The sequence below is a fragment of the Gobio gobio genome (assembly GCF_949357685.1).
Source record: "Gobio gobio genome assembly, chromosome: 18".
Classification (NCBI taxonomy): Eukaryota; Metazoa; Chordata; class Actinopteri; order Cypriniformes; family Gobionidae; genus Gobio; species Gobio gobio.
In genome coordinates, this window is record NC_137111.1 from 15,980,389 (window position 1) to 16,007,974 (window position 27,586).

At 39.5% G+C, this 27,586-nt stretch overlaps 1 protein-coding gene across 1 annotated transcript in view; it reads left to right on the top strand.

The window, feature by feature from the left end:
- The window catches only part of plekhh2 (pleckstrin homology domain containing, family H (with MyTH4 domain) member 2), a 46,206-nt gene that overhangs the window by 10,859 nt on the left and 7,761 nt on the right, over window positions 1-27,586 (top strand). Inside the window, exons 3-22 of the mRNA XM_079842196.1 lie at window positions 11,072-11,134; window positions 13,606-13,755; window positions 13,871-13,954; window positions 14,045-14,126; window positions 14,605-14,808; window positions 15,643-16,436; window positions 16,524-16,599; window positions 16,823-16,917; window positions 17,382-17,553; window positions 17,908-18,044; window positions 18,129-18,242; window positions 18,515-18,598; window positions 18,694-18,852; window positions 19,842-19,922; window positions 20,007-20,159; window positions 24,726-24,834; window positions 26,692-26,804; window positions 26,885-27,064; window positions 27,203-27,300; window positions 27,391-27,568. Of these exons, the coding sequence (XP_079698322.1) occupies window positions 11,072-11,134; window positions 13,606-13,755; window positions 13,871-13,954; window positions 14,045-14,126; window positions 14,605-14,808; window positions 15,643-16,436; window positions 16,524-16,599; window positions 16,823-16,917; window positions 17,382-17,553; window positions 17,908-18,044; window positions 18,129-18,242; window positions 18,515-18,598; window positions 18,694-18,852; window positions 19,842-19,922; window positions 20,007-20,159; window positions 24,726-24,834; window positions 26,692-26,804; window positions 26,885-27,064; window positions 27,203-27,300; window positions 27,391-27,568 (3,126 nt within the window). The remainder of the gene's footprint in view (window positions 1-11,071; window positions 11,135-13,605; window positions 13,756-13,870; window positions 13,955-14,044; window positions 14,127-14,604; window positions 14,809-15,642; window positions 16,437-16,523; window positions 16,600-16,822; window positions 16,918-17,381; window positions 17,554-17,907; window positions 18,045-18,128; window positions 18,243-18,514; window positions 18,599-18,693; window positions 18,853-19,841; window positions 19,923-20,006; window positions 20,160-24,725; window positions 24,835-26,691; window positions 26,805-26,884; window positions 27,065-27,202; window positions 27,301-27,390; window positions 27,569-27,586) is intronic.

A 27,586-nucleotide genomic window follows, 5' to 3' on the forward strand; every position in this document is an offset into this window, starting at 1 on the left:
TTCACCCTTAATTCTTCACCTTAATTCTTAATTCTTTTGCGGTTAATAGGTGTCTTTTCTTCACCACCTGTTTTTGTCTGACCCTGCTGACCCAACGAGCATTTCACTGTCCAATGGTCACGCCTTAACTGCAATGTCTAGTATTGCATTAGTATTGCATCCTTTTCATGGGCATTTAATACTTTTTGACTTTTCAGTCTGAGTTAAATCTCTTTTTTGGCTCAATTTATCTGTAAAAGAAAACATGCCTAATAATTCTGCACACCTGAATATAAGGTGATTTTCATTTCCAGCCTTCATGAACCATTATATATCACTTATACATTATTAAATACTAAATAAATAGTAGTTATTAGGATTACTGTGGTTTGGAATTGGTCAAATGTGCCTGGAAAAAAAATATGATCAGAAAATCAACGTGCCTAATAATTCTGCACTCCCTGTATACACTCTCCTACCATTCATAGCGAAAACTCTTGAACGAGTTGTTTTCAACCAGGTTTCCTCCTTCCTCTCACAGAATAATCAGTCGAAAGTCAACCAATCAGGTTTCAAAAGGGGCCACTCCACAGAGACTGCACTACTGTCGATCACTGAAGCCCTGCAAATAGCTAAAGCTGATTCCAAATCATCAGTCCTCGTCCTGCTCGATCTATCCGCGGCCTTTGACATGGTCAATCATCAGATTCTTCTGTCCACCCTCTCATCACTGGGCATCACAGGAACTCCACTCCTTTGGTTCGAATCTTATCTCACAGGTAGGTCTTTCAAGGTTGCCTGGAGAGGAGAGGAATCCGAAGCACATCAACTGACCACGGGGGTTCCTCAGGGCTCAGTGCTCGGACCTCTCCTCTTCTCCATCTACACCACATCATTGGGACTCATCATTCAGGCACATGTCTTCTCATACCACTGCTATGCTGATGACACTCAGCTCTACCTTTCATTTCAACCAGACGACCCCACAGTAGCTGCACGAATCTCCAGCTGTCTGGCCGACATCTCTGCATGGATGAGAGAACATCACCTGCAGCTCAAGTTTCTCATCTTCCCCGCCAGTCCCGCTATACAACATAACTTCACCATCCAGTTAGGTACATCCTTGATTTCCCCATCAAAGTCAGTCAGAAATCTTGGAGTAACATTTGATGATCAGTTGTCCTTCAAAAAACACATTTCTAAGACAGCTCGCTCGTGCAGGTTTGCGCTCCACAACATCAGAAAGATTAGACCGTTCCTAACAGAGCACGCAACACAGCTTCTTGTACAGGCCCTGGTTATTTCTAGACTTGACTACTGCAATGTGTTTCTGGCTGGACTCCCCTCTTGTGCGATCCAAACACTACGAATGATCCAGAATGCAGCAGCACGTCTTGTCTTCAACGAGCCCAAAAGGACCCACGTCACACCTCTCTTCATCTCTCTGCACTGGCTACCACTCGCTGCTCGCATCAAGTTTAAGGCGCTGACGCTTGCATACAGAGCCACCACGCGCTCAGCTCCTGCGTACTTTGACTCGATTCTACAAATCCACACCCCCACCAGAAGCCTTCGCTCAGCTAAGGAGCGACGGCTTGTAGTACCATCACAGAGAGGCAAAAAATCCCTTTCCAGAACATTTTCATTCAACGTTCCCAGCTGGTGGAACGATCTTCCCAACGCCATCCGAAACGCAGAATCATTGACAACATTCAAAAGTCAATTAAAAACTCAGCTCTTCCATGACCACTTAAAAAAAATTCAAAAAAACTTTCCTTTCCTCTTTCTCCCCCTTTTTCCCTCCGTACTCTAGCCTGTGCTACACTGAGCAATGTACACGGTCTCAGTATTTCGGGCACTTGTTGCGCTTTCTCGACTCTTCATGACCAATCGCTTCGTGTACCCCCAAGTTGTAAGTCGCTTTGGATAAAAGCGTCTTCTAAATGCATAAATGTAAATATAAATGTAAATATGCAGCATATAGTATATTATCATAAATGTGCACATATGCTGTATATATACTCATATAGGTTCTTTCCATGTGGGTTATTCCGTTCTTCACACCTTTTACTACAAGTATCAGTTTTGGAACATCAGGAGAAAACATGAAGATATTAGAAAAGCGATGCTCTCTGTCCTGCTCTTGTCCCTTTCAGCGCAAAGCCGGCATATGACGCAACTCTGTGGGGAAATATTTTTTGTTTTGTTTTAACTAGGCTTATATTTTACTTTCTTATATTATTTATATTACTGATATTTATTTAAATGTTTTACAGGCTGTAGAATGTTCTTTCACCGACAGAAGTACTAAAATAAGCATGCATACTTAAATGGATGTTTGATTCAAAATGTAGGCCTAGGCTATTTAATTGAGGTGTGTGTATATAGCCTACACACGTGTGTGTGTGTGTGTGTGTGTGTGTGTGTGTGTGTGTGTGTGTGTGTGTGTGTGTGTGTGTGTGTGTGTGTGTGTGTGTGTGTGTGTGTGTGTGTGTGTGTGTGTGTGTGTGTGTGTGTGTGTGTGTGTGTGTGTGTGTGTGTGTGTGTGTGTGTGTGTGTGTGTGTACCCGCCCCGCCACCGTGCCACCGCTGGTAGTTGGTCCATTACCACCGCGGTGGTAAAAAACTGCCACCGTCACAGCCCTAGTACTTTGTCTATTTTTGCCCCACCTACTAAAATATTTTTAATGAATCAACTGCAGAACAGTTGCAAGTCTCCAAGCAACAGTAGTGGTGTTTCATTCCTAAATGAATCAGTGGTTTTGAACAATCGGTTAAGTGAATGATTTAGTGACTCGCTTATAAGTGCGTTCCATTCAACCATAAGTGCTCTGCAAAGTAGACTTCACATGGTATTCTGTTTTAAATGAGATTCCAGTTCGAAGGGAGTCAAGGGACTATCCTTCCTAGTTATCCTTCCTTGTTATCCTTCCTTTTTAGTGGGTTATCTCAAACTATTATGAATTATGGTTGTGAAATTATTTTGTAGGTTTGCACATGCCTTGTGGGATGATGAAGAGGTATAAGAGTGAAAGGGAAAGAGAGGGAGTAAAATGGGAGGGGACGAACAGAGTGGCAAAACAAACTATCCTTTAATCACTGAGATTCCCAAGGGAGGAAATGCCTGGCTTCGTGCTATACAGGAAGTTAGCATACTAAATACATACACAAACAAACTTGTATATGCTGATGCAAGTGTGGTTTGTTGGGAGAAATGTAGGTCATTTTCTCTGGTGGTTTGCATCCTGTTTTGTGAAGTTTGAAATGAATCAAACAGACATGGACAGCAACTGCTCACCATGCAAATAAACTCGAAACAGTAACGAACATTTGCAGTGAGCCATCCTCAAAGAATGTCACAAAGGATCACATGAAGAAAACTTCAGTGGCTACACCATATCCTGCTTCTGACCTTTCTTTTAAACTATTATGGTAAAAAATAAGGGCAGCTTTCAAGTGCAGTCAAATGCATACATACTGTACTTCTGTTCTCACACTGAGAGCACATTGTGTGAAGCCTGAATCTGTTGTAGGTTAACACACCACTTGTCCTCGTGCCCAACACCCGCAGATTGGTTCCACGTTTTGGTTCAGCAGCAGTGGCCAGAGAGTGCAATTCAGCAATGTTACAGACATTGTTTTTATTGATATGTTTCTGAGTATTGTGTTTCTGCATAATTACTTTAACAACAGGCCTCCTAAAAAAATTATTATCTGGTTATATCTGGGTTTGGGCCAAATTCAGGGCCCTCTCCTTGGATAGCAGCCAAATACACATACACTATATTGCCAAAAGTTTTGGGAAAAACTTGAATTTGAAATGAAACAATTAGGACTGTAATCAATTACATTTTTCTAAATTTGCCCAAAATGTCTTGGTATTTTAAGAGTTTAGAGCATTAAGAGTTACTTTCACTGGAAATAAGGGGCCAAGCCCAACCCCTGAAAAACAACCCCACACCACAATCCCCCCTCCACCAAACTTTACACTTGACACAATGCAGTCAGACAAGTACAGTTCTCCTGGCAACCGCCAAACCCAGACTCGTCTATCGGATTGCCAGACAGAGAAGCGTGATTCGTCACTCCAGAGAACACGTCTCCACTGCTCTAGAGTCCAGTGGCGGCATGCTTTACACCACTGCATCCGACGCTTTTCATTGCACTTGGTGATGTAAGGCTTGGATGCAGCTGCTCGGCCATGGAAACACATTCCATGACACGTCATTTGACATCACTTCCAAGATGGCGGCAAGTCCTGCTTCTAACTAGCATAGTGTTGAGCTACCTTATGTCAAGCATAAAAACAAACTGTAACATTTAACATTAAGTTTATATAATGATACCTTTAATTTTAGCAAACCAGCATTATGGGGTTTTTTTGTGTTTTTTTTGCCATATAATTGAAACAAAATGCTTGTGTCTTTGCAACATTGTGTGGTCAACAAGTGAATGTGGTGTATGATTGACTGGAACACCAAGGTCGGAAGTGGGACATTTCAACTTGGATATTTCCCAATTCCAATCTTGCCTTTAACGTGGCATTAAACACTGTGTTCATTGTCATCCAGTTTTAAATGGAGACTACAAACCCGTAGGCTTATCAGGTTTTCCGTTGAAGCGTTCTCTCCATATTTATGATTCTTTGCAGCCTTCTGCCACTGCCTATAACCCTTCACTAGAAACTTAAAATAACTCACTCCCGCTAAATGTTTACTCTTTGAATTCTTCACCTTTCTTCTACATAGACAAATTTTATTGAAAGCCCATTTTACCAGTAGTGAAGTACCCCTTTAAATGAATTATTATAAAATGCATAATTTATAGTATTTTTCTCTGTGATATACAGTACATTAGTCATCATAATATTAATTTCAATGCTGTTTTCAGCAATGGACTCTACTTGAATGTAAATGTGAGCTTCTAGCACATTCCAAAGTGTATACAGTATAGTATACAGTATGCAGTGTGCTGCTCTTCACCCTGAGTGTGTAGTACACAGATGAGTGGAGTGTGGAACAGAGGCCGGGCGACGCTTGGGAATTTGGAGCTGTGGTGCAGTGAGGGGTGTCATACAGACAGGCTTTGTGAGCTGGCATTTAGTGGGAGGCTGGACGAGGGGTGCAGGGCGGGCCGGCCGTGGATGGAATGCATGGAATGGAAGACTGACTGTAGCCATATGGGGCAGATAAGCAAGGAGGGATCATAGTAGATTAAAGAAAACTATTGATCAAAATGTAGAGTTTACAGGTGCAAATTGATAAAAGTATCCATGGAGGTTTTTGGCTGGTTTTGGTATAATGCAGTCACCCATCATGCCAATACTTATTTGAATAAACTTCAGCTCTATTCTGAATTGCCAGTTGTCTCTTTTTTTTTTTTTTTTTTGCTTGTTTAAGTGGAAATTGACAAATCCCTTGAAAATGAGTAATGCTGGTTGCTATGTTACTGCAAATCTCAAGTCAGCACTTTAACAATATATATTAAAAAATATATAAAATATTTCAAGAATCAAATCATATTTTCTGTCACAAAATAATCAGAAGTAATACCCTTTTGTATGGTGCCCTGCACATGAGTCATAACATTACAATTCCTTCCTTATTTCGTGCTCATGTTTTTTTTATTTGTTCCCTTGTTTTAGTTAAAATCATGGCCACATTCTATTTGTTTCATCCTTTTAGTTAAATCGTGGCCACGTTTTATTCCTTTTTTCCCCTTGTTTTAATTTAGTAAAATCATGGCCAACAAATTAGTACAACGTGGCCACAATTTAACTAAAACTAAGGAACAAATTGTTAAGTCTTGGGGACAAATTCTTAATTGTAGCAAAAATATCTCCATAATTTTGAGATGGTTATTTTCAATGAAACGTGTTAGCAAGATGATCTGAAACGGTTTGTGATTCAGTCTGAATTTCAGACAGCTCACTTGTGTACTGAATTATTTGGAGTGCCATAGACCCACGTAGAAGGGGACGTTCTCGCAACCGTGCAACGTTCCGTAAAAGTTCTCTAAAGGTGACGAAAATCCCAAACCTTTATAGAACATGAGGGAAGTTCCTAAAACGTCCTCTTTAGGTTATGAAAGTGCTGCAGGTCAAGGTTCCTAATATGACTTTAGGGTGACATTCCATTTTGGTTATTTTGTGGTCCATAGCAACATTACAAAGAGGACATTTGGGACGTTAACGGAACGTTCCCACATGGTCCTCTGTTGGTCAGATGGGACTGCACCGCAACAGGGACATTCTAAGAACGTTCTGGGAACAACAAATTTCCATATAAAATATGGTTTATGGTCCCATAAACATTCTGAGAACGTTCTGTGAAGGTCCCCCAAATAACGTCCCCCAACCCTTTAAAAAACTCCACATCATGACTGTCTCTGAACGTTCTGGGAACGTTACTAGGTGACATCCTTGACACCAGCAGAGACGTTCTGAGAACGTGCTGGGAACATCAAATTTCCCAAAAAAATATGGTCCCCTGAACGTTCTGAGAACGTCTTGAATGTTCTGTGAAGGTCCTCCAAATAATGTCCCCAAACCCTTTAAAGAACTCCACATCATGACCTTCTCGGAACATTCTGGGAACGTAAACTGTCTAGCGGGGGAGTACCAAATAGGACTGGCACTGCAGATCAGTCACAGAAAAAACTCAAAAACAAAGTGGAATTTTTACTATTTTACTTCTTTCAAAGGTTTTGACATATTTGATATCTTTTAAACACAACACTGTTTCCAGGTGGACCCGTGCACCACTACACTAAGTTATACTACTGTTAAAAAATTTAGGGTCAGTACGAATTTTTTAAATGTTTTTGAAAGAAGTATGTTTCATTTGATCAAAAAACAGAAAGAACAGTAATGTTGTGAAAACTTTAAAATGTAATTTATTCTTCCAGAATTCCACAGGTCTATTCAAATTAATTGTAGCCAATTCAAGTCTTCCTTTTATGTTCTTCTTGGTCAAGAGTGGTATTCGACAAGATGTCCCATGCTTTTCTAGTGTTCTTCTTATACTCTGCATTGAAATGTTTAATAATGAATAATTTGATTGCAACTGTAAAATCATTTAACAATTTGTAGTCAGCTTACTATGCTTTTGGGACATGCACCTCAGACTCAGAGCTCTTTCCTAACAAACTAATGAATCAGGTGTATAAAAAAGACACAAAATGTGAGTGCCCAGGACTGGGGTTGAGAACCCTTGATGTAATGCATCATTGCTAAATAGTTTTGTATGTAGCCATTTTTGGGTGCAATGTGCATTAAACAGTTAGTAATAAACAGGTGTTTATTGACGGTTAATGCACCAATTCTTCATCAAAACAGATTTAATGATGAGCTTTAGAAAAAAGCTTAATATGTACCACTAACCTGTGGCTCAACTGGTCAGAATCTGACTGGGTTTGTGCAGCTGTTCTCAAAACAGTCTGTAATTACTCTGCTATTTTTTATTTTCTATATCTGCCCCATTGGGCAGTGGTGGACCAGCTTGGCCACAGATTAGGTTGGGTGTGTACCCGTGTGTACAGTATGTGTGTGTCTGTGTGGTTGTTGTGGTATGAACATATCTGTAGTTAGTTACACATTAAGCCTGTGTGTCTGAGTAGGCTGTGTGGATAGTGGCTGTGTGTGAGGAACGATATAGAGATAATGAGTGTGTGATGTATTTCTGACCATCAGTGTGTTTTTGGGACACACCCTTTGGTTTAGCCTAGGCATTGGCTTACTAAACAATAAATAGCAATAGACTTTTATAATGGAAAACTAACCAGAGTCTTCGTAAATCTTTTTAACTTCCATCTGTGAATAAGAGATTTACGTCATTCATCAAGCTCTGACTAATGCACCATTTACAAATCCAACAAAATGTGCTTTAACTTAAGTCCAAGAGAACTAGAGCAGAAAAGGTGTACATGAACTAGATCGTTCCAAAGTCATCATAATGACAATTTCATCAGTAGTCCTCTGTGCATTGAGCCTTATTAAACATCTTGAATGACAGAGGCTTGTAAACAAGAGAGGCTGTTCAAAACATCATTCAGTTACATACACACAACTGCATAAAACACTTTTGTGTGGAAAATATGAGTGCAGCAGCGGTAACTATTAGTAGTGTGTTAGGTCATATTTGTCTGTTCTCCTCTGGGAACTCTGTGAAAAGAAACAGGTTGCTGATGGAGCTCATGCCAAAGCAGAAACAAGCAAACAGTTTCAGCGAATAACACACACACATGAATTTAACCCCAAAATCAAAAAGATATAATTAAGGGGAAAAAAACTGCTAAAGAGGAAGCAAATGTATGGACTTTTTTTTTTTTTTTTTTTTTTTTTGCATTATGGGGTTAGCAGTTTTTTATGACAGTTAGGCACCCTCTAAATTCGAATGACCATAATCCAATAAAAAGGACATTCTCAATAATATATATATATATATATATATATATATATATATATATATATATATATATATATATATATATATATATATATATATATATATATATATATATATATATATATATATATATATTATATTATAAATATATATATACACAGTATATTATTATAACCACTGACAGGTAAAGTGAATAACACTGATTATCTCTTCATCACGGCACCTGTTAGTGGGTGGGATATATTAGGCTGCAAGTGAACATTTTGTCCTCAAAGTTGATGTGTTAGAAGCAGGAAAAATGGGCAAGTGTAAGGATTTGAGCGAGTTTGAAGGGCCAAAAAACTCCAAAACTGCAGCTCTTGTGGGATGTGGGAGGAAGGCAAGCCGGCAGAGGCAGTATGATGCTTTGGGCAATGTTCTGCTGGAAAACCTTGGGGCCTGCCATCCATGTGGATGTTACTATGATGCGTATCACCTACCTAAGCATTGATGCAGACCATGTACACCCTTACATGGATACGGTATTCCCTGGTGGCTGTGGCCTCTTTCAGCACGATAATGCGCCCTGCCACAAAGCAAAAACGGTTCAGGAATGGTTTGAGGAGCACGAGTTTGAGGTGTTGACTTGGCGTCCAAATTCCCCATATCTAAATCCAGTCGAGCATCTGTGGGGTGTGCTGAACAAACAAGTCCGATCCATGGAGGCAACTTTCAGGACTTAAAGGATCTGCTGCTAACATCTTGGTGCCAGATACCACAGCAAACCTTCAGGGGTCAAGTGGAGTACATGCCTCGATTGGTCAGGGGCAGGGCTGTTTTGGCAGCAATATATATATATATACATACACACACTGTTGGCACCATAACTTCTTAATTTATATGCCATAAAATGAATAAGAAATAATTGAGATTCTGCACCTAGATTTCTAGGTCACTGTACATAAGTAATTTTTTTACATTGATCATGTGACTCTGTATAGATGGTCAGATGTTCTTGTTCCATTGAAGTACTTTGGATCATTCTCAAATCATGCTGGAGAACATAATCATCAGGTTTTATTCATCTCAAGTTCTCATGACAAAATCATCAAACGTTTCATTTACATTGTTTACACTGATAATAACATTTGTATCTAAAAATTCAATTAAATAAAAAAGCATAATAAAGGCATTTTTACTAGGGGTACACATAAGATCTGCACAACTAAGCCACCGAATGTGTCAGGTACTTGTATAAAAGACTTTCAAGAGGAATATGGAGTTTATATTAGAGCCAGAAAGTATATTAGAAACTAGAAAGTATGAGGATTGAGAATTAAGTGGTCAAAATTCCCTGAAATTTCACTGATGACAGTTACCAAATGACCAGCTACTGAATCATTACCTCTGGTTTACCACAGAACTCAAAATCAATCTAATTTCAGTACAACACAGCTTCAGGACTTTGGCAAATGTTTTTGCTTGGACAGTAATTTTTGCATTCCCTGCCTTTCTACAGGAATTTTTCTCATGGTCTTCTCATCCAAAAAATTAAAAATAAAAGTCTTGATGGAATGTAACAGTAATATAGCTTGGCTTCCCTGCTATGGTAAAAAATATTTGAAAATGGACATGCTGACTTCCTGACAATACTATGCTATGAAAGGAATACATATAAAATGATGAAATCCTAGCTCAGAGGATATTTGTTTAAAAAAACAGCTTGCTTTTTCCTCCAGTATGGCATGGAATATGTTATGCATAGAGCAGGGCCGTAGCCATCATCTCAGAAGTGAGGGGGACAAAAAAGTGTAACACCAGTTTATTCTGACCTTTCTCTAATTGACCGGTTTTATTTTTCTTATCTCTTGTTTTTAATTATATAAGAGATGAAATACACTGCTGAACAATAACCAATACTTTTACTGTTCTAAAATATTTTTACTAGCCTATATTTTCCTAATGACAATTTTAATGTTGGTTTATGTTGGCCTACTACAAACACTTGTGCATTAAGTCATCTTGGATTTTAAACATTGTTAAAAAAAGTAATAGCATGTGTTTATTTGAAGCCAATCTACATAATGAGACTTTTTATCACTATAAGAATAGGAAATATAACATAACATTATAATTTATCATTTCTTCTGTGATAAAGGTGATGTCAATTAGTACTGCATTATTCTACTTATCTTCTTAAAATAACCAGAGATGGCTTGATACATAAATCACACACATAAACCATATATTGTCGCAATCCTGTGTTTATTGTCTTCACTTTTCATCAGTCAAACCTTTGTCCATATAAGGGATCTCAAGAACATCATAAGTGTAATGAGTTTCACTTGCAAGTGGTGCTTACTTCAGAGCCAAATGATGTCCAGCTTGCCCTCCGGCTTCTATGAATGAAACATACTTTACATGCGAGTGTTTAGTGCTCCATAATGCTTACATTGCTTACGTAACTTTAGGATATGCATAGACTATTTTGTCTCTCTGAATTTAAATTAAGATTTATTCACATTGGCCCCTGAAATCCTATACGTGAACACACTTGCCAGGAAAAAGTGCGGGGGACGAATTTACGTTTTATTAAAAGTGCCCTGCCTATTCTATGCCCATGGCAAAATGAAAAATGAAAGCGGGCTTTCATATTAATAATTATAACAAATAATTTGCTCATTCATTCATAGTTCTTGCTCTCTCAGATGCTGCAGTTGGAGAAGCAGGTGTTGGAAGCAGAGCGTCGGGCATATGAAGACAACCAGCAGGTAAATAACACTCTTGTGGACATTTCATCAAATAATAGGGATATACGTATTTGATTCTGCTGAATTATGATTCTGTTCTTAAAGGGACATTCAAACACTAAAACACATTTATTAACAGTTACAGTACAGATTGCACATCTGTGAAAACAATGGTTGGACTTATGTTTATTTTATTAAAGAGAGTTTTCTTGATTAAAAAAGGGGGTCCAACCCGATACTATACAGTGGGGCAAAAAGTATTTAGTCAGCCACCAATTGTGCAAGTTCTCCCACTTAAAAAGATGAGAGAGGCCTGTCATTTTCATCATAGGTACACTTCAACTATGAGAGACAGAATGAGAAAAAAAATCCAGGAAATCACATTGTCTGATTTTTAAAGAATTTATTTGCAAATTATGGTGGAAAATAAGTATTTGGTCAATAACAAAAGTTAATCTCAATACTTTGTTATATACCCTTTGTTGGCAATGACAGGGTTTTTACACACTGTTGCTGGTAGTTTGGCCCATTCCTCTATGCAGATCTCCTCTAGAGCAGTGATGTTTTGGGGCTGTCACTGGGCAACACGGATTTTCAACTCCCTCCAAAGATTTTCTATGGGGTTGAGATCTGGAGACTGGCTAGGCCACTCCAGGACCTTGAAATGCTTCTTACAAAGCCACTCCTTCGTTGCCCGGACGTGTGTTTGGGATCATTGTCATGCTGAAAGACCCAGCCACGTTTCATCTTCAATGCCCTTGCTGATGGAAGGAGGTTTTACTCAAAATCTCACGATACATGGCCCCATTCATTCTTTCCTTTACACGGATCAGTCGTCCTGGTCCCAGTCGTCCAGAAAAACAGCCCCAAAGCATGATGTTTCCACCCCCATGCTTCACAGTAGGTATGGTGTTCTTTGGATGCAACTCAGCATTCTCATGTACTGGCTTAAGCAGGGGAACACGTCTGGCACTGCAGAATTTGAGTCCCTGGCGGCGTAGTGTGTTACTGATGGTAGCCTTTGTTACTTTGGTCCCAGCTCTCTGCAGGTCATTCACTAGGTCCCCCCGTGTGGTTCTGGGATTTTTGCTCACCGTTCTGCATGGAGCCCCAGATCGAGGGAGATTATCAGTGGTCTTGAATGTCTTCCATTTTCTAATAATTGCTCCCACAGTTGATTTCTTCACACCAAGCTGCTTACCAATTGCAGATTCAGTCTTCCCAGCCTGGTGCAGTTCTACAATTTTGTTTCTGGTGCTCTTTGGTCTTGGCCATAGTGGAGTTTGGAGTCTGACTGTTTGAAGATGTGGACAGGTGAATTTTATACTGATAACGAGTTTAAACAGGTGCCATTAATACAGGTAACGAGTGGAGGACAGAGGAGCCTCTTAAAGAAGAAGTTACAGGTCTGTGAGAGCCAGAAAGGGCTACAACAGCAGAAGACCCCACCGGGTACCACTCATGTCCACTACAAATAGGAAAAAAAGAGGCTACAATTTGCACAAGCTCACCAAAATCGGACAGTTGAAGACTGGAAAAATGTTGCCGGTCTGATGAGTCTCGATTTCTGTTGAGACTTTCAGATGGTAGAGTCAGAATTTGGCGTAAACAGAATGAGAACATGGATCCATCATGCCTTGTTACCACTGTGCAGGCTGGTGATGCTGATGTAATGGTGTGGGGGATGTTTTCTTGGCACACTTTAGGCCCCTTAGTGCAAATTGGGCAACGTTTAAATGCCACGGCCTACCAGAGCATTGTTTCTGACCATGTCCATCCCTTTATGACCACCATGTACCCATCCTCTGATGGCTACTTCCAGCAGGATAATACACCATGTCACAAAGCTCGAATCATTTAAAATTGGTTTCTTGAACATGACAATGAGTTCACTGTAAAATGGCCCCCACAGTCACCAGATCTCAACCCAATAGAGCATCATTGGGATGGGGTGGAACGGGAGCTTCGTGCCCTGGATATGCATCCCACAAATCTCCATCAACTGCAAGATGCTATCCTATCAATATGTGCCAACATTTCTAAAGAATGCTTTCAGCACCTTGTTGAATCAATTCCACGTAGAATTAAGGCAATTCTGAAGGCGAAAGGGGGTCAAACACAGTATTGGTGTTCCTAATAATCCTTTAGGTGAGTGTATATATAGTACCCTAGAGATGGTTGTGTTTGAAAATCATAGAAGATCAGCTGTTTCTGAAATACTAACCATGCCACATTCAAAATCACTTAAATCGCCTTTCATCCCCATTCTGATGCTCAGTTTGAACTTCAGCAGATCGTCTTGACCATGTCTACATGCCTAAATGCAGTTGCTGCCATGTGAATGGCTGATTAGATATTTGCGTTAACAAGCATTTGAACAACTGGTGTGGGAGGTGTGAATGTGCATATATTGTTTTTTTTTTGTTGCATTTTTAATTTGTAATCATATAACCGTTATTAGCACTGTTTGTATGTACATGTGTGTGTTGCAGGTGCAATGGATGGAAGAGCGTTTAAAGGTTTCAGATATCCAGTCAAGTGATTCAGAGCTGCAGCTTTTCAGGCGTTGTCAAAATCTTCAAGCGGTACTGAAGGAGAAAAATGAGCTTATTGCCACCCTAGAGCAGCAGCTGGAGGAACAGGTCAGTCACACCTCTAATCATTAAAACCATCAGGTTTGCATCAGTATTCAAAACGCCTATTTAAATCCATTAAGATAAAAAAATGTGATCCATACGTTACATTTTACACCTTCAGAAACAGAGCCGAATCCAAGATGCCAAGACTGTGGAAGAAAAAGCAGCTAAGATCAAAGAATGGGTCATGCGGAAGTTGAATGAAGTATGTTCATGCTCTTTGTATGTGTTTGTGTTTTAGAAAGAGATACATTATGTGGGGAAGTGTGTGAACATTTGTGATTCACTATTGTAGTTTGATATAGAGAATACCTCTCTGAGAGAGATCAACCAACAACAGGAGACTGAGATACAGGACCTGAGAAGACAACTGCAAGGTATTCATGCATGTGGTCACATAGTTGGATAATCATGGCTCATTTAGAAAAGCATTCTACCATATTAATAGTGCTAGTTCTGCAGTATGTACAGTTAAACTTGTCAATGAACTTACTGACAAAAACATTATTATGATTCTTTTTATTTTTTTGATCAATGATAAAAAAGAAAATTTTAATCAAAACTATGACTAACACACACACACACACAAAACTGTAAAAGTATGTAGCATGGATAGATTCTATACTACACTGCAGTGCAGTATAGAACACAGCACACTTCATCGAATCCATTATCCCATAATGTAATTGACAAATTACTTTTTTTTCATTTTTTAACGTTATATACATAGCAAGGAATAAAAACAATACATTCATTATTTAATGAATAATGCAAATAAATAAAAGAGCAAGAATTGCGCCAGCTAACACAGCATAGGTTTTTAAATATATATATATATTATTTGTGTTGTTTTAGTAATGGAGCAGACTTTGGGTTCTGGTGGCACAGTCCAGCCCAGTGTGGGTGAGGCACAGCGGCTCAGCAGCCTGACTTTTGGCTGCTTCCAAAACAGAGGGAAAATCCCAAAGGTGCTGACGGGCCCAGAACCGTCCCAGAAGAGCATCGGCACCCTGCCGGATCGTGAACACACACACATGGATTGCAGGAGACCCTCTACTGGTCAGAAGACTAATATGATATCTTTAGTTTTTTGACTGAATGTAATAGTTCATAATCTGTTGAGTTTGATTGAGATGCAACAGGGCTGGGAAGAAATTAATATTCAGCCAGAATGCAAATAAATTGATTAAAATTGACAGTAGGGTTAGCTACCAAAAATGATATTTAAAATAAAAGATAAACTTTCTGCTCATCAAAGAAAAGAAAAAAACGACCATGCTGCTGATAATAATTAATTATATATGATTAATTATAGAATCAGATCAGATGTCATACAATTCTATTAGAATGATTTCTGAAGCATAGTGTCATTGAGTAATGGAAATTTTAAATATATTAAAATAGAAAACAGTTATTTTATATTGCAATAATATTTGACAAAATTTGTGTTTTTGATGTATTTTTAATCAAATACCAGTACATGCAGATGTGGTGCGTATAAGAGACTTCATAAAAACATTTTAACAGTACTGTATCTGTATTTGGAAAATCTAATTTTGATCATCTAGTTTTAATTGTCCCATCAATAAAACATCTAGAAAAGGAACGTTTCTCAAAATTTATTTTGACAGCCTCATGTGGAAATGTTTCAATTAATCAGCATAACACTGTTACAGTGTGATTCATGTTTTTGATTCAGAAGAACTGGCTCATTTGTTCAGGAATCACACTGCACTGGTTGTGATGACTGCATTTTGATTCAGTAAAATAACTGCTCAAATTAGTCATTGGTTATGAGTCTGATTCAGTTAAATGGATGGCTTGACAATGGTTTACAAAATATTTACTATTTGTATTTATGTATTTAACAAGTCTGTATTTTTTCCAATCCAGATTCTGGAATAAAACAAAACTGCCCAGAAATTGAGGGCGAGGGTGAGCAGGACAGTCCCGGACGCACGCTTTCTTGCAGTGTCTCCTCTATCCTGTCCAGCGCTGCCTCCTCTATCCTGTCCAGCGCTGCATTTGAAGGGGAGAGGAGTCTGTTTGGAGGTTTGCTTTTCAGCCGACCCACAAGTGAGACATACCACACCGCCTCTGACGACAGCAGCTCGCTGTTTGATGATGACATGCAGCGTGTGGATTGCTCCAGACTTTGCCTTCCTGGCACTAAGAGCGCTTCAAAGAAAGACAAGGAGAAGACAGATGCTGAAGATGGATCCTCGGATGAGTTAAATAAGCGCTTCCAGTCGCAATGTCTGGATTCTTCGTCCTCCTCCAGTGACACAAACACCTCCAGCCCAGTCCTAACTCCAGCTCTCACACCAAAGCGGCCCACCCCGTCTCAGGACACCCAAGACACCCCAGCTTCCCCCAAACAGCCCCGATTGCGCAATCCAAATGCATTTAATGTTAGTTTGGCATTGGCCAAGAAGCATTTGAGTCAGCCTCCGTTGTACAGTGAAGCCGCCCATGGGCGGACACGAAATGCTATCAGCATGCTACGTCCTTTGCGGCCTCAAGAAACAGACATGGACCAAGATCAATTGATGGAGACTGATGAAAGAGAACATACTGATGTGCCTTCAGCTGAAGTGCCACCCGAGGAACCCAAAACACCTGACGCCTCTGCAGCTGTCCCCGGGAGTAAACCCCCAACCCCTCCACTGCACAGGCTGCCCTCTTGGGTGAGTCCTGTAACAAATAGTCAAACTAATATGAATTACTGTCATTTTAGTTCATGTGCTAAACTTGTGTTTTCATGTTATCTGCAGGAGAGCAGAATATATGCAGTGGCAAAATCAGGAATTCGTCTGTCAGAGACGTCATGTACAGATGTAGCTAATAAAGGTGTGTTTTAGATTGTGTTTTTAGTATTTGTTGGGGGTTTTTTTTACATCCAGGATCGCATTAGTTTTAGTGCATTAGCTGTAGTTTTAAGTTATGGTTATAGGATGGCATTTGGCCAATGATTGTTGCATATAAATGTAAATATTAGTCCATTTCTTATTTGCCTAAATCATATTAGGCATTTTCTGACAGCTAGTGAAAATGTTCTATCCTCCTCTTCCAGACTCCTCCCACCCATCCTCATGCCCCGCCTACATGCTCTACACATCCCTCATCTACAGGAACACAAATATACCCGTCTTCACCACAATCAAAGGGGTAGGGATCTTTAGAGTCTTTAGATGTCAGTTGGAGTGTATGGCTGTCTCCCCAGTGTTGGGGAGAGTTACTTTGAAAAGTTATGCATTACAATATTGCATTACTCCCTTAAAAAGTAACTAATTGCGTTACTTGGTTACTTTTTAAGAATAGTAATGCGTTGCGTTACTTTTTCACACCTAGACTGGGTTTGGGTTTTTTTATAACAAAAAAGTTATATTTTTGGGTAAATGTAAAGGCCCTTTCACACCAAAATGGAAATAATAAAGCTGAAGGAAATGCAAATTCACTCCAGTACCGTAGAGGGCACAGCTCAAACCCCCAAACACAATGCTGTGTTTATTGTAAAAATTGTTTGTCATAAATGACTGTGTATTTGCATAGGAGTCTGCATTTCTATCATTAATAGAAGCAAATCTTTTAATTGTGTTGTTTTGAATGCCACATTTGTTTTACTCTCATAGAAGGCGACTTTGTTAAGCAACAGTCAGTTCTCTGAGGAGTCATCTAGTTCTGAGGAGGAGGACAGTTCGGAGGAGTGTCAGTCTAACTCTGGAGAGGAGGAAACCTTGCAGACCTCTGGATCAGAGTCACACAAGAGCAGCAACCAAGGAAGCCCTCGCTCCCTTAAGAGAGGTACACGCATTATGCAGCAGTTGTTAAAGATCAGGGTTGGGAACCAGCGTTGGTAACCAAAAGTAGCAATCCATGAGTTATCACCATTGTACCTTTGAGCAAGACACTCAATTACAGCAAACCAGGGGGTCTGTCCTCGTAATCTAACAGTGAGGAAATTTCACAACCTGACTTATTGCAAAAGTGTTATCCTATCACAGTGACACGCTTGACTTCACTGAGCTCTTCAGAACAAAATGTCCACAAATTTCCACAAATGTTTGTAAATGCAGGCTGCATGGCTATGTGCTTGATTATATACACCTGTGTCAAAAGGTCTGATTGAAACGCATGACTGTGTTGTGTTTTGCTCAGCTGTGTCATTGTCTTCTATGACATCTGAGAGTGACTATGCCATACCTCCTGATGCTTACTCCACTGATACGGAGTGCTCTGAACCTGAAAACAAACTACCAAAGACCTGCTCCTCCATCTGTGACAATGGCAAGAATGTAAGACACATGTACACATGACAACATTTGTGTTTCTCAGTGAGTCACACCTGTGAGACCAAATGAAAATGTGTTGTGTCTCAGGAGTCTATGGAGAAGTCTGGGTACCTTCTCAAGATGGTAAAGACGTGGAAGAAAACATGGAAGAGGCACTGGTTTGTTCTGAAGGATGGGGAGCTTCTCTACTACAAATCACCAGTCAGTTTAATTGGCTTATTTTGCTTTTACTGTTTATTTATTTCCTTTATAACATTTTTGTATTTTGTTTGTAAGTTTTCTTTAAAGCACTTTCTAAACACTTTTTAATTGATGCTGTATAATTTGCTTAAAAATATTATTTTATATTAAGTTAACTTGCTTTTCTCACTAGATATTAGGGTAACTGACTGGGCCCAATAACCTCAATATTGTGGTCAAGCTACAAATAAAAAGTACTTTGTTTCCTGGGATTCTCTGGTTTTGTTTCATAGAGTAACGTCATCCATAAGCCCCAAGGCCAGATTGAGCTAAATGCGTGTAGCACTATAGCACGTGGTGATGGGAAACAGCTTCAGGTAAAGTGTGTGTATGTGAGAGAGAGTTTGTTCATAAACCTCAAATATAGGAGTCTGTTATTTCACATGTCCATGTTAATGTTGATTCCCCTCAGGTGGTGACAGGTAAAAGTGTGTGCAGTCTGAAGGCAGATTCCCCAAACCTCCTGGAGGAGTGGCTGAGGGTTCTGCAGAGCGTCCTGAGGATCAAAGCTGCAAGCCCACTCTTCACTCACCCAGATGTACGGCCAATTATGAAAGGACACCTGACGAAGGTATTCTGTAGAAAAGAACAATAATTTGTATTATATACACTACTGTTCAACAGTCTGTGGCTAGATTTTTTTGTGTTATTGAAAGAAAGCTGAATTTTCAGATTCCTTTACTCCAGTCACATGACCTTTCAGAAATCCTTCTAATACTGATTTGGTGCTCAAGAAACATTTCTATCAATGTTGAAAAGAATTGTGCTGATTAATATTTTTGTGGGAACTGTGATGAATGTTTTTCAGGAATCCTTGATTAATATTAAGTTTTAAATAGTAATAATTTGTAACATTACATATGTATTTACTGTCACTTTTGATCAATTTACTGAAAAAATAACAACATTTGAATGGTAGTGTAATTTTAATTTATACTTTCTCTTTATTACATTTTTTTTTGTCCAAAATAATGATATTCTTGTTAAATTTTCATTACTTCTATTTTATTAATTGTTTATTTCATAATGATTTACTGTGGAAATTATTGCTGAAAAGATAATTAAATAACCTATAATACTAATGTAAATACAAATATGTTGTTAATGTCATTTTTATCCTTTTTTTTTACTTTAGAAAAGTAAAATAGTAAAGAGAATAGTATACATATTAGTATAATAGTATACATGGTACACATATTATAAATAGTATACATATTATTTTATATTTCAAGTAAAGTTATTCTACTCAAATAAAATAAAATAAAACATATTCCTACATTGACTGATAATTTGCACGATATAGTGATCAACATGTGTTAAATTACCTGTATCTTTTTTCCTGGGTAATACAAAAAACCTACAAATTATTCAATCTATGTGTCTATTTTCAAACTGACTTTCAAAAATCAACCAACCTTGAGAGATATTCACTGGAGTAAAAATTTTGAAAAAAATAGCATTGTGCTTGTCAAGTCACCAGCTTGAATCATAACCCAAGTATGTTTGACATGTTGACATTACATGTTTGTTGTGTGTTATCTGTTGTCTCTGACTCTTAAGGTGAAACATGGCTACTCTAAGCATGTGTGGTGTGTGCTTTTTGGGATGACTCTCTACTACTTCAGAAGTCAAGAGGACAAGGTCTTCTGTCTCCTTAAATCAGAATCCATCTTGCACAGGATGTCTGTATGTGTGCATGCACTAATATCGTATTTCCCTACCAAGTTTCCCTTAGGTCAGATTAAACTGGGGGAGGCTCGTGTTGAGGAAGTGCATAAGTCATGTGACCTAGCTGAAGTCTCTGCTCAGTATACCCTCTCCATTCAGTCAATGAGCCAGGGCCTGACATATCTGCTCATCGACTCACCTCATGAGAAGGTACAGTAGGCAAACCATACTGAATTATATTTAAGTACAACCACAAATACCTGTTGCACATTCATTGTGAAAAGGAAGTGCACTTAATTTTATTGGATGTGCACTTGTATTGTACATTTAAAAAATATGTACTTACACATAATATAATTTAAATTAAATGAATAGTGTAACTTTAAATTACGTTTTAAATCACTGTTTTAATCTTTTTTTTCATGTTTTTTCATGTTTTAAGTACACTTATTTACATGTGTTGACTAACATTCTAAAGTATTTGTCCTTTTAACTGTGGTTTGTTATTTGATATTACATTTAAAATATTATATATAATAAACTTTAAATGTACTAAATTGAAGAAATCGATTTAGAAATATATTGAAATTCATGACATACAAGTTCCAATAGAAATTATATTAAAGTATATGTTTGTTTACAATAAATACTTGTCAGTGCATATTTCGGCAGTACACATTAACCATATTTCAAAGACATTAGAAGCAATACTGCATTCCATTTACCTGGGAAAAGGGGATGTTGGAACAGAAGTGCATAGAATAGAATGCAACGAATATTACTACAGTTTCATCACAGTTGATGTGCTGAGCAGCCATATTGGATTCTGAAGTCTGTTGCAGGCTGTTGCAGAGTTTCCCAGTCTCAACTCTGACTTGAGGGGGTGTTCCAGTTAAAAGTTAAAAATAGGTATTTCCCATTTATGAGGAACCTGTGAATGACCCAGAGCAGAGCCATAATAAAGATTGAGGGAGGAGCCATGGTGGAGCTTTGGTTGATTGGCCATGTGAAACCAGGGGGACGACAGACTGAGGTGGAGCTGTTATAGGTGGGAACCCAGGCAGAGCCAAAGAGCCGATGACTCATGACCGGAAGTCCGTGGCACAATCAGGGTGATGCTGACCAAGGCGAAGCTGGAGGGACGAGGGAGCCCGGTGTAAGGCCGCTGAATTCGCTCCAATGATCGGTAACGAACCGCGGTGAAGGTAATTTGCGCGTTCGTGTCTCCAGCTAGGTAGAATGGATTTGATTATAATATTCTTTATCTGACTCCATTTATCATATTGTTGAATTTAGGATAGAATGCCAATTGATTGTTTGGTAATTTATATTTGATAGTTAGTCACACATTTAATCATTTCGTTTTAACCTTTTGTTGCAATTATATCGTTCGGTTCTGGAGATAGTTAATAATTACAGAGTAATTCAGAAAGGATCAAAATGTAACACTTTTATTAACATTCAGGTAAATGTATAATGCCAATTACATAATCAATTCAAAGATAATTCGTACATAACATCAAATACTCTGTAGCAAAGAATAAGATATCGATACCTGACTGAATACGGGCCGAACTCATTACAGTAAGCGCCCCGAACTCATTGCTCTATTGCTTTAAGTAACTCAGACCAGACCGAAACCTCTTTCAAATGGAAATACATGATAACAAAGGGAATTTTAAATTGGATCAAGTTCCCATTTGCCTGGATTGGAAGAAGATACCAAATGGCTCCAAAAGCCACACCCACCGTCATGAGTAAAATATCTCCGAGCTCTAAAAACTTTTATTAACTTCTTGTATACTTATGTGGTTATGAGATTTTTGTACCATTCGCACTGAGACATTTCAAACGATATCAAACACATATAATACTATATAGTGAGAATTGACATTAAATTAAATAGATTTTGGATGAATTCTAAATGATCTCTCAACATGAAGTGGAGTAAAATGGGGGATATTTGGGGCAAGGTAAATACATGCAAATGAAGGCCATTCTCAGTTCACTCAGTGGGACGTCGGCTGCGAAAAAAATGTTCTCTCAGTGAGTTATTGTCTTTCGCCAGACTATATGGAGTTATGCAAGTTTTCACAGTCTTTCAGTGGATGACGGCCCACGGTGAAGCTGAGGGAGCCAAGTTGGAGCGACGAGTCAACAGGGCAAGGTGGAGTTCGGGGCTCGGAAACTCAAGGGGTAGCAAGGGGATTCACACTAGGGCTGTACGATTAATCGAAAAATAATTGAAACCGAAATTCAGAACCTCTACCCGACGTATTCCCATGTCGGTTATTTCAGTTTTAGTCACGTGACTCCGCCCCGTCAGTCACATCAAGTGCAGTTTGCAGGCACACAGAGAGATGCAGGAGCATTTATCTATGTTTATAGATGCTCAGAATCACTACAGTAACTGCATGTTTTACACAGTTTATACAGTAAGTTAATTGCCGTTCTTCTTATAGCCTACTCGCTCCGACACACACACACACAGACATACGGCGCGTGCAAGCCCCAAAGCCAGACCGCTTTCACTTTCGTCCTCATAAAGTTTGTCAAGTAAATGCGTTTAAAGGCTTGAACATTTAAAGCGATTGTGCACTATTCAAAAACAACAATACGGAAAACTTATCCGTTCAGTGCTCAGCTTTTTTCTGTGACACAGAGAGCCTGTCAGGGTTGGTGAAGGGAAAGGAGCGAGGACTCAGAGATGCAGAGGATATGGGCTTTTAATGATAATAATAAAATAAAATGAGACAAAACAAAACTACCCCGAAGGGGAAAAACTGACTTGACTTGACTTGACTTGACTTGACTTGACTTGACTTGACTTGACTTGACTTGACTTGACTTGACTTGACTTGACTTGACTTGACTTGACTTGACTTGACTTGACTTGACTTGACTTGACTTGACTTGACTTGACTTGACTTGACTTGACTTGACTTGAGCAGGGAAACATGCGGTAAAGACAATGATTCCGCACTGGACTGCAAACACAAGGAGATTAAATAGGGAACAAACAAAAGAGGGTAACGAGGGAAGACAGGTGGGGCAAATGAACCAATAATCAGGAAACAAGGTGGGCGGGGTTAGACAATGGACACAAAGAAACACTTAACAAGACATGTGCTCACACCAAACATGACATGAACATGCAGCTAATGAGAACTCACCAGCTGCATGTTCACACAAAACATGACAACATGACGTAGCACGTAGCCAGTGAAAAAACACCAACCACGTGCTACACAACATAAGACAAAACATGAAAGCACACGGCCGATGTAAACATGAACCGTGTGCTACACAGAACACAACACACAGACAGAAGAGCACACGCTCACATGACAAAACAAACACGCGGAGCATGAATGTCCGAATCCCAACACAAAACTGAAACCCAAACTAGACCGAAGTGCTGGGATCCGAACACCACGCCCGCACACAAAACACAAGGACAGAAGAGCATGCAGCTCGAGCATGCTCAAAGCTGCGCGCTCACACAAGACAAGACAAACAATACAGGAGTGTCAGGGCTCTGTCACAAAACCATGAATAAACTAGACAGAAGTGACAGAACCCTGACAGAGCCGAGCCGTGTCGCGTCTCTGACAACGCGCGTGCGCGCGCCCTGAAGGCAGACCTCTTTCACCTGCGTCCTCACAAAGCTTTGTCATTTGTATGTGTTTTAAGGCCTGCCAGTTTGAACATTGGAGCGATTTTAGACCATCAGATGTGTATTATGTTGAACTAATGCCTGATATATTGTGACAAACGAACACTCAGACAGAAGCTCGCACATCACGTGAACATAAAATAATCAAAATAATCATTCATTAATCGTAATCAACGTAAAATGTTCAAGTAATCAAGGTTTTTATGTTTGGTCAAATTGTTACAGCGCTAATTCACACACATAAGCGGAGCTAGCGAACTGGATGCCCAAGGCGGATCCGAGCTGCAAGGTGTGGCCATCAAAAAAAGAAGCCAAAGGTCTGAAGGGAGCCAGCGGAGACAAGGTTGAATTACTAGATGGCATGGGTAGAGGAGGTGGGAGTGGGAGCATCATCAATGACATAGTCTTGGTCCTGGGTGACGAAATTGGCTTGGTGCTAGGTGACGAAACTAGCTTGGTGCTGGGCGGAACCAACGGAGTGGGAAGGACATCACACAGGTTTATCTTAACAGCTGGACAGAAAACTGGCCGGGAAGGAGGTTTCTCAAGGGCAGAAACAAGGATGGGAGCTGGCTCAGTGTCGCTCAAGACAATGAGCCACTCCAGGCAGTCCAATTCCACCAAAACTTCCTCTGGGACAGACATGGGAACCGGCTCACACACCTGGTCAGACTTGGCAGCAGGCTCAATGCCTCTAGCAGGGAGTCTGTGGCAGGCATAGGCTCTGGCTCAGTGTCTGCGGTCCTCTCTGGTTATGGGTCCGTGGTGGGTAATGGCTCTGACTCTGGGTAGATGATCGACGACATCAGGATGGTGGGAGCGGACTGTGAGGGCTGTAGCTGTGGCGATGTTGTCTTCCACTTCATAGACGGTAAATAATGAGCCACACAGCCATAGCACAGTGTCCAGATACTTTTCCAGGGTCAAGCTGGAACCTCCCGCTTGCATCCAATGGCCGATGTTCTCATCCAGCCCACTCCATAAACAGTACATCAGAGAACAATCATCCTATGATGATTTCAAAGATAATCCTAAATGTTTTTGGTAGTTCATGATGAACGAAAACATCATTGTTGCTTGTCTGTGTTCCTCTCCTGTAGAAGGCCTGGTTTTACCATCTGTCTGTGGCATCAGGCACTGCAGTGGGGCAGGTGGGAACTGAGTTTGAGCAGCTGGTTGGTAAACTGCTCAACATGCAGGGAGACCTAGGTAAAAACTTAACAGCTGCATGCTAGATGATCATGTTATTCATTTCATATATTTAAATTCATTATGGTGAAGTGTCCTACATCAGAAACATACAGTATAAGGAGAAGGCATGCCACCTCTTAAAAATCAGCTGTGGGAAACAAATCCCTGCATTTAAAAGCCGTCTAGCAAGGCCGGATGTTTAAAATTAGTATAAAAGTCTTGTCCACCATGTTGCATATTCTGCCCAAGAACCACCAACTTAGACAGGAAGAGACATTTACTGTAAATGACCAACCACAATTGATACTCCACAACAATCGTCTGACACAAAAACTCTAATTCAAATAATGAACTTGGAATCTCTGTGATTGGCTCCCCGGAATAGCGTAGATCTCTTATGCATCAGATGGTTTGTGAACACAAGGGCAAATTAGCATTTTTTAGGGCCCCCAGCAAATCACAGGGATGTGATTTCCCCCACATTTATAAGGCTTACAACTTATGATCCTAATGATAATAATAATAGTAATTATTATTATTGATATTATTATTATTATGAAGTCCGATTTTTTTGTCCTTAGCTGATCACATGTCTGCAGTAATAGTAGAACTGAATAAAACAAAGTCCTCATTTCAATACAGTCACTGCAACATGGCACCAGTTGAGTCTGAGTCCGTGGTAGTATGAGGAACAAAAAAGTAGCACCGGTTTCAGGTAGTCGGATGCTGGTTGGTATACCTTATTTTGCAACATGGAAGTAAGCCTTTTTTTTCTTCTTTTTTTTCTTTGTGTGCAAAACTTCAGATTCATTAGCGCCTATATGTAAATAACTGTTAAATGAATAAAAAAGTGTCGTAATTGGTAAAACTATTTGTGCTACAAACCAGTGTGTTTATGATAAATTAAATTAAAATATTTGATGATAGGAATTAAATGTTTGCAATATAAAGCAGTATAACGGACTGTTTTTGTACAGGTAAAATAACTGGATGCAAATGACACCGGAAGCCAGACACATTTAAAAGGATAGTTTACCCAAAAAAGAAGATATTTTAAAGAATGTTGGTAATCAAACAGTCGAAGGTAGCCATTGACTTCCATAGTAGGAAAAAAGGTACTATGGAAGTCAATCGCTACTGTCAACTGTCTGGTTACCAACATTCTTTAAAATATCTTCTTTTTTGGATAAACTATCCTTTTAAATGTGTCTGGCTTCCGATGTCATTTGCTTCGTTATTTTACCTGTACAAAAACAGTCCGTTATACTACTTTATATTGCAAACGTTTAATTCCTATCATCATATATTTTAATTTGATAATGTGTTTTTAATTTGTTTAATGTGATAAATGTGTTTTAAACTAATTTTAAACAAATTTTAAAGTCAACTGTCACATTTATGGGAAGTGCAACTGTGAAAGCACCAGTGTAATGTGTTCACGAGGAGAAGTACGAGAAAAGCACACTCCTCACTCAACACTCACATGGTTTGCCAGCTTGAGGACACTCAAGTGTCAGGCCTTTGAATATTGCTGTAGTAGACATTATCAATATTCAAAAAGGAATGTACTATCTGTATTGAAAAAAAGATGCAGTGACTAAGTGATTTATTCAGTTGCTTATTGGCCCCCAGATCTCATGGGCCCCAAGCATTTGTGTGGTGGTTAACATCACTAAATGAAAGGACTGTGGCATGTGGGTGTGCTGCTTGAGGCTGAGACTCATTTGACTTATGTTATTAAAATGTAACCATGGCAAACATTATATCATACATTTAGTTTATTCTCAAGTTGTTCATTTTGACCTCATGCTGCCCTTTTAAACTGTAGCTGTATAAAGATAGTTTAATGTCCATATCTGTCTGATTCTTTCTCAGGGTCTCCGCTCTGGAGTCACCCAATGCTGTGTTTCACTAAGGAAGGACTGTCTTCTCCACTCACCACCCTGCCATCACAGGCTCTACAAACTGAAGCCATCAAGCTCTTTAAGGTGTGTCTTCATTCATTACACATTTGGGGGGCATAGCCCCAACAACACAGGCAAAAACACTCTTTTTCTCTTCTTTACAGACATGTCAGCTCTTCATTAACGTGGCCATTGACACTCCAGCCATAGATTATCATGTGACTCTTGCTCAGTGTGCTCTACAAGTGTGTCTCACCCACCCAGAGCTGCAAAATGAGATCTACTGCCAACTTATCAAACAGACTCAGAAGAAGCAACCACACGGACCTCCTGGAACCCTGCAGGTAAGACGATTGAAAATCACACACTTGTGATGTGAACACACACCACTAGGGGGGGTGCTTGATTTTGTTTTGTGTTTCTCGCCAACTTGGGAGTGATTTATGAGGCAACGATGACTCAATGACTTTTCTGTAACTTAGGGGTGGCAGTTCCTGGCTCTGTGTGTTGGTCTTTTCCTGCCCACGCACCCCATTCTTTGGTATTTGCAGGTTCATCTCAAAAGACATGGAAATTCAAGGTAAATCAAAACAAATGACATCATACTCTTCCTTGAAGCACATCCAACTCACTTAATTTGACAGTTGCTCAATTTCTGAATTGTTCCCAGGACAGAGGTGGGAAAGTTTGCCATTTATTGCCAACGTTCACTAGAGCGGATGCAGCAGAAAGGGGATCGGCAAGCCCGATCGTCACGTATGGAGATCTTATCAATCTTACTCAGGAACCCTTACCACCACTCTTTGCCCTTCAGCGTTCCTGTACACTTCCTTAACAACACCTACCAGGTCCACACATATGCAAAA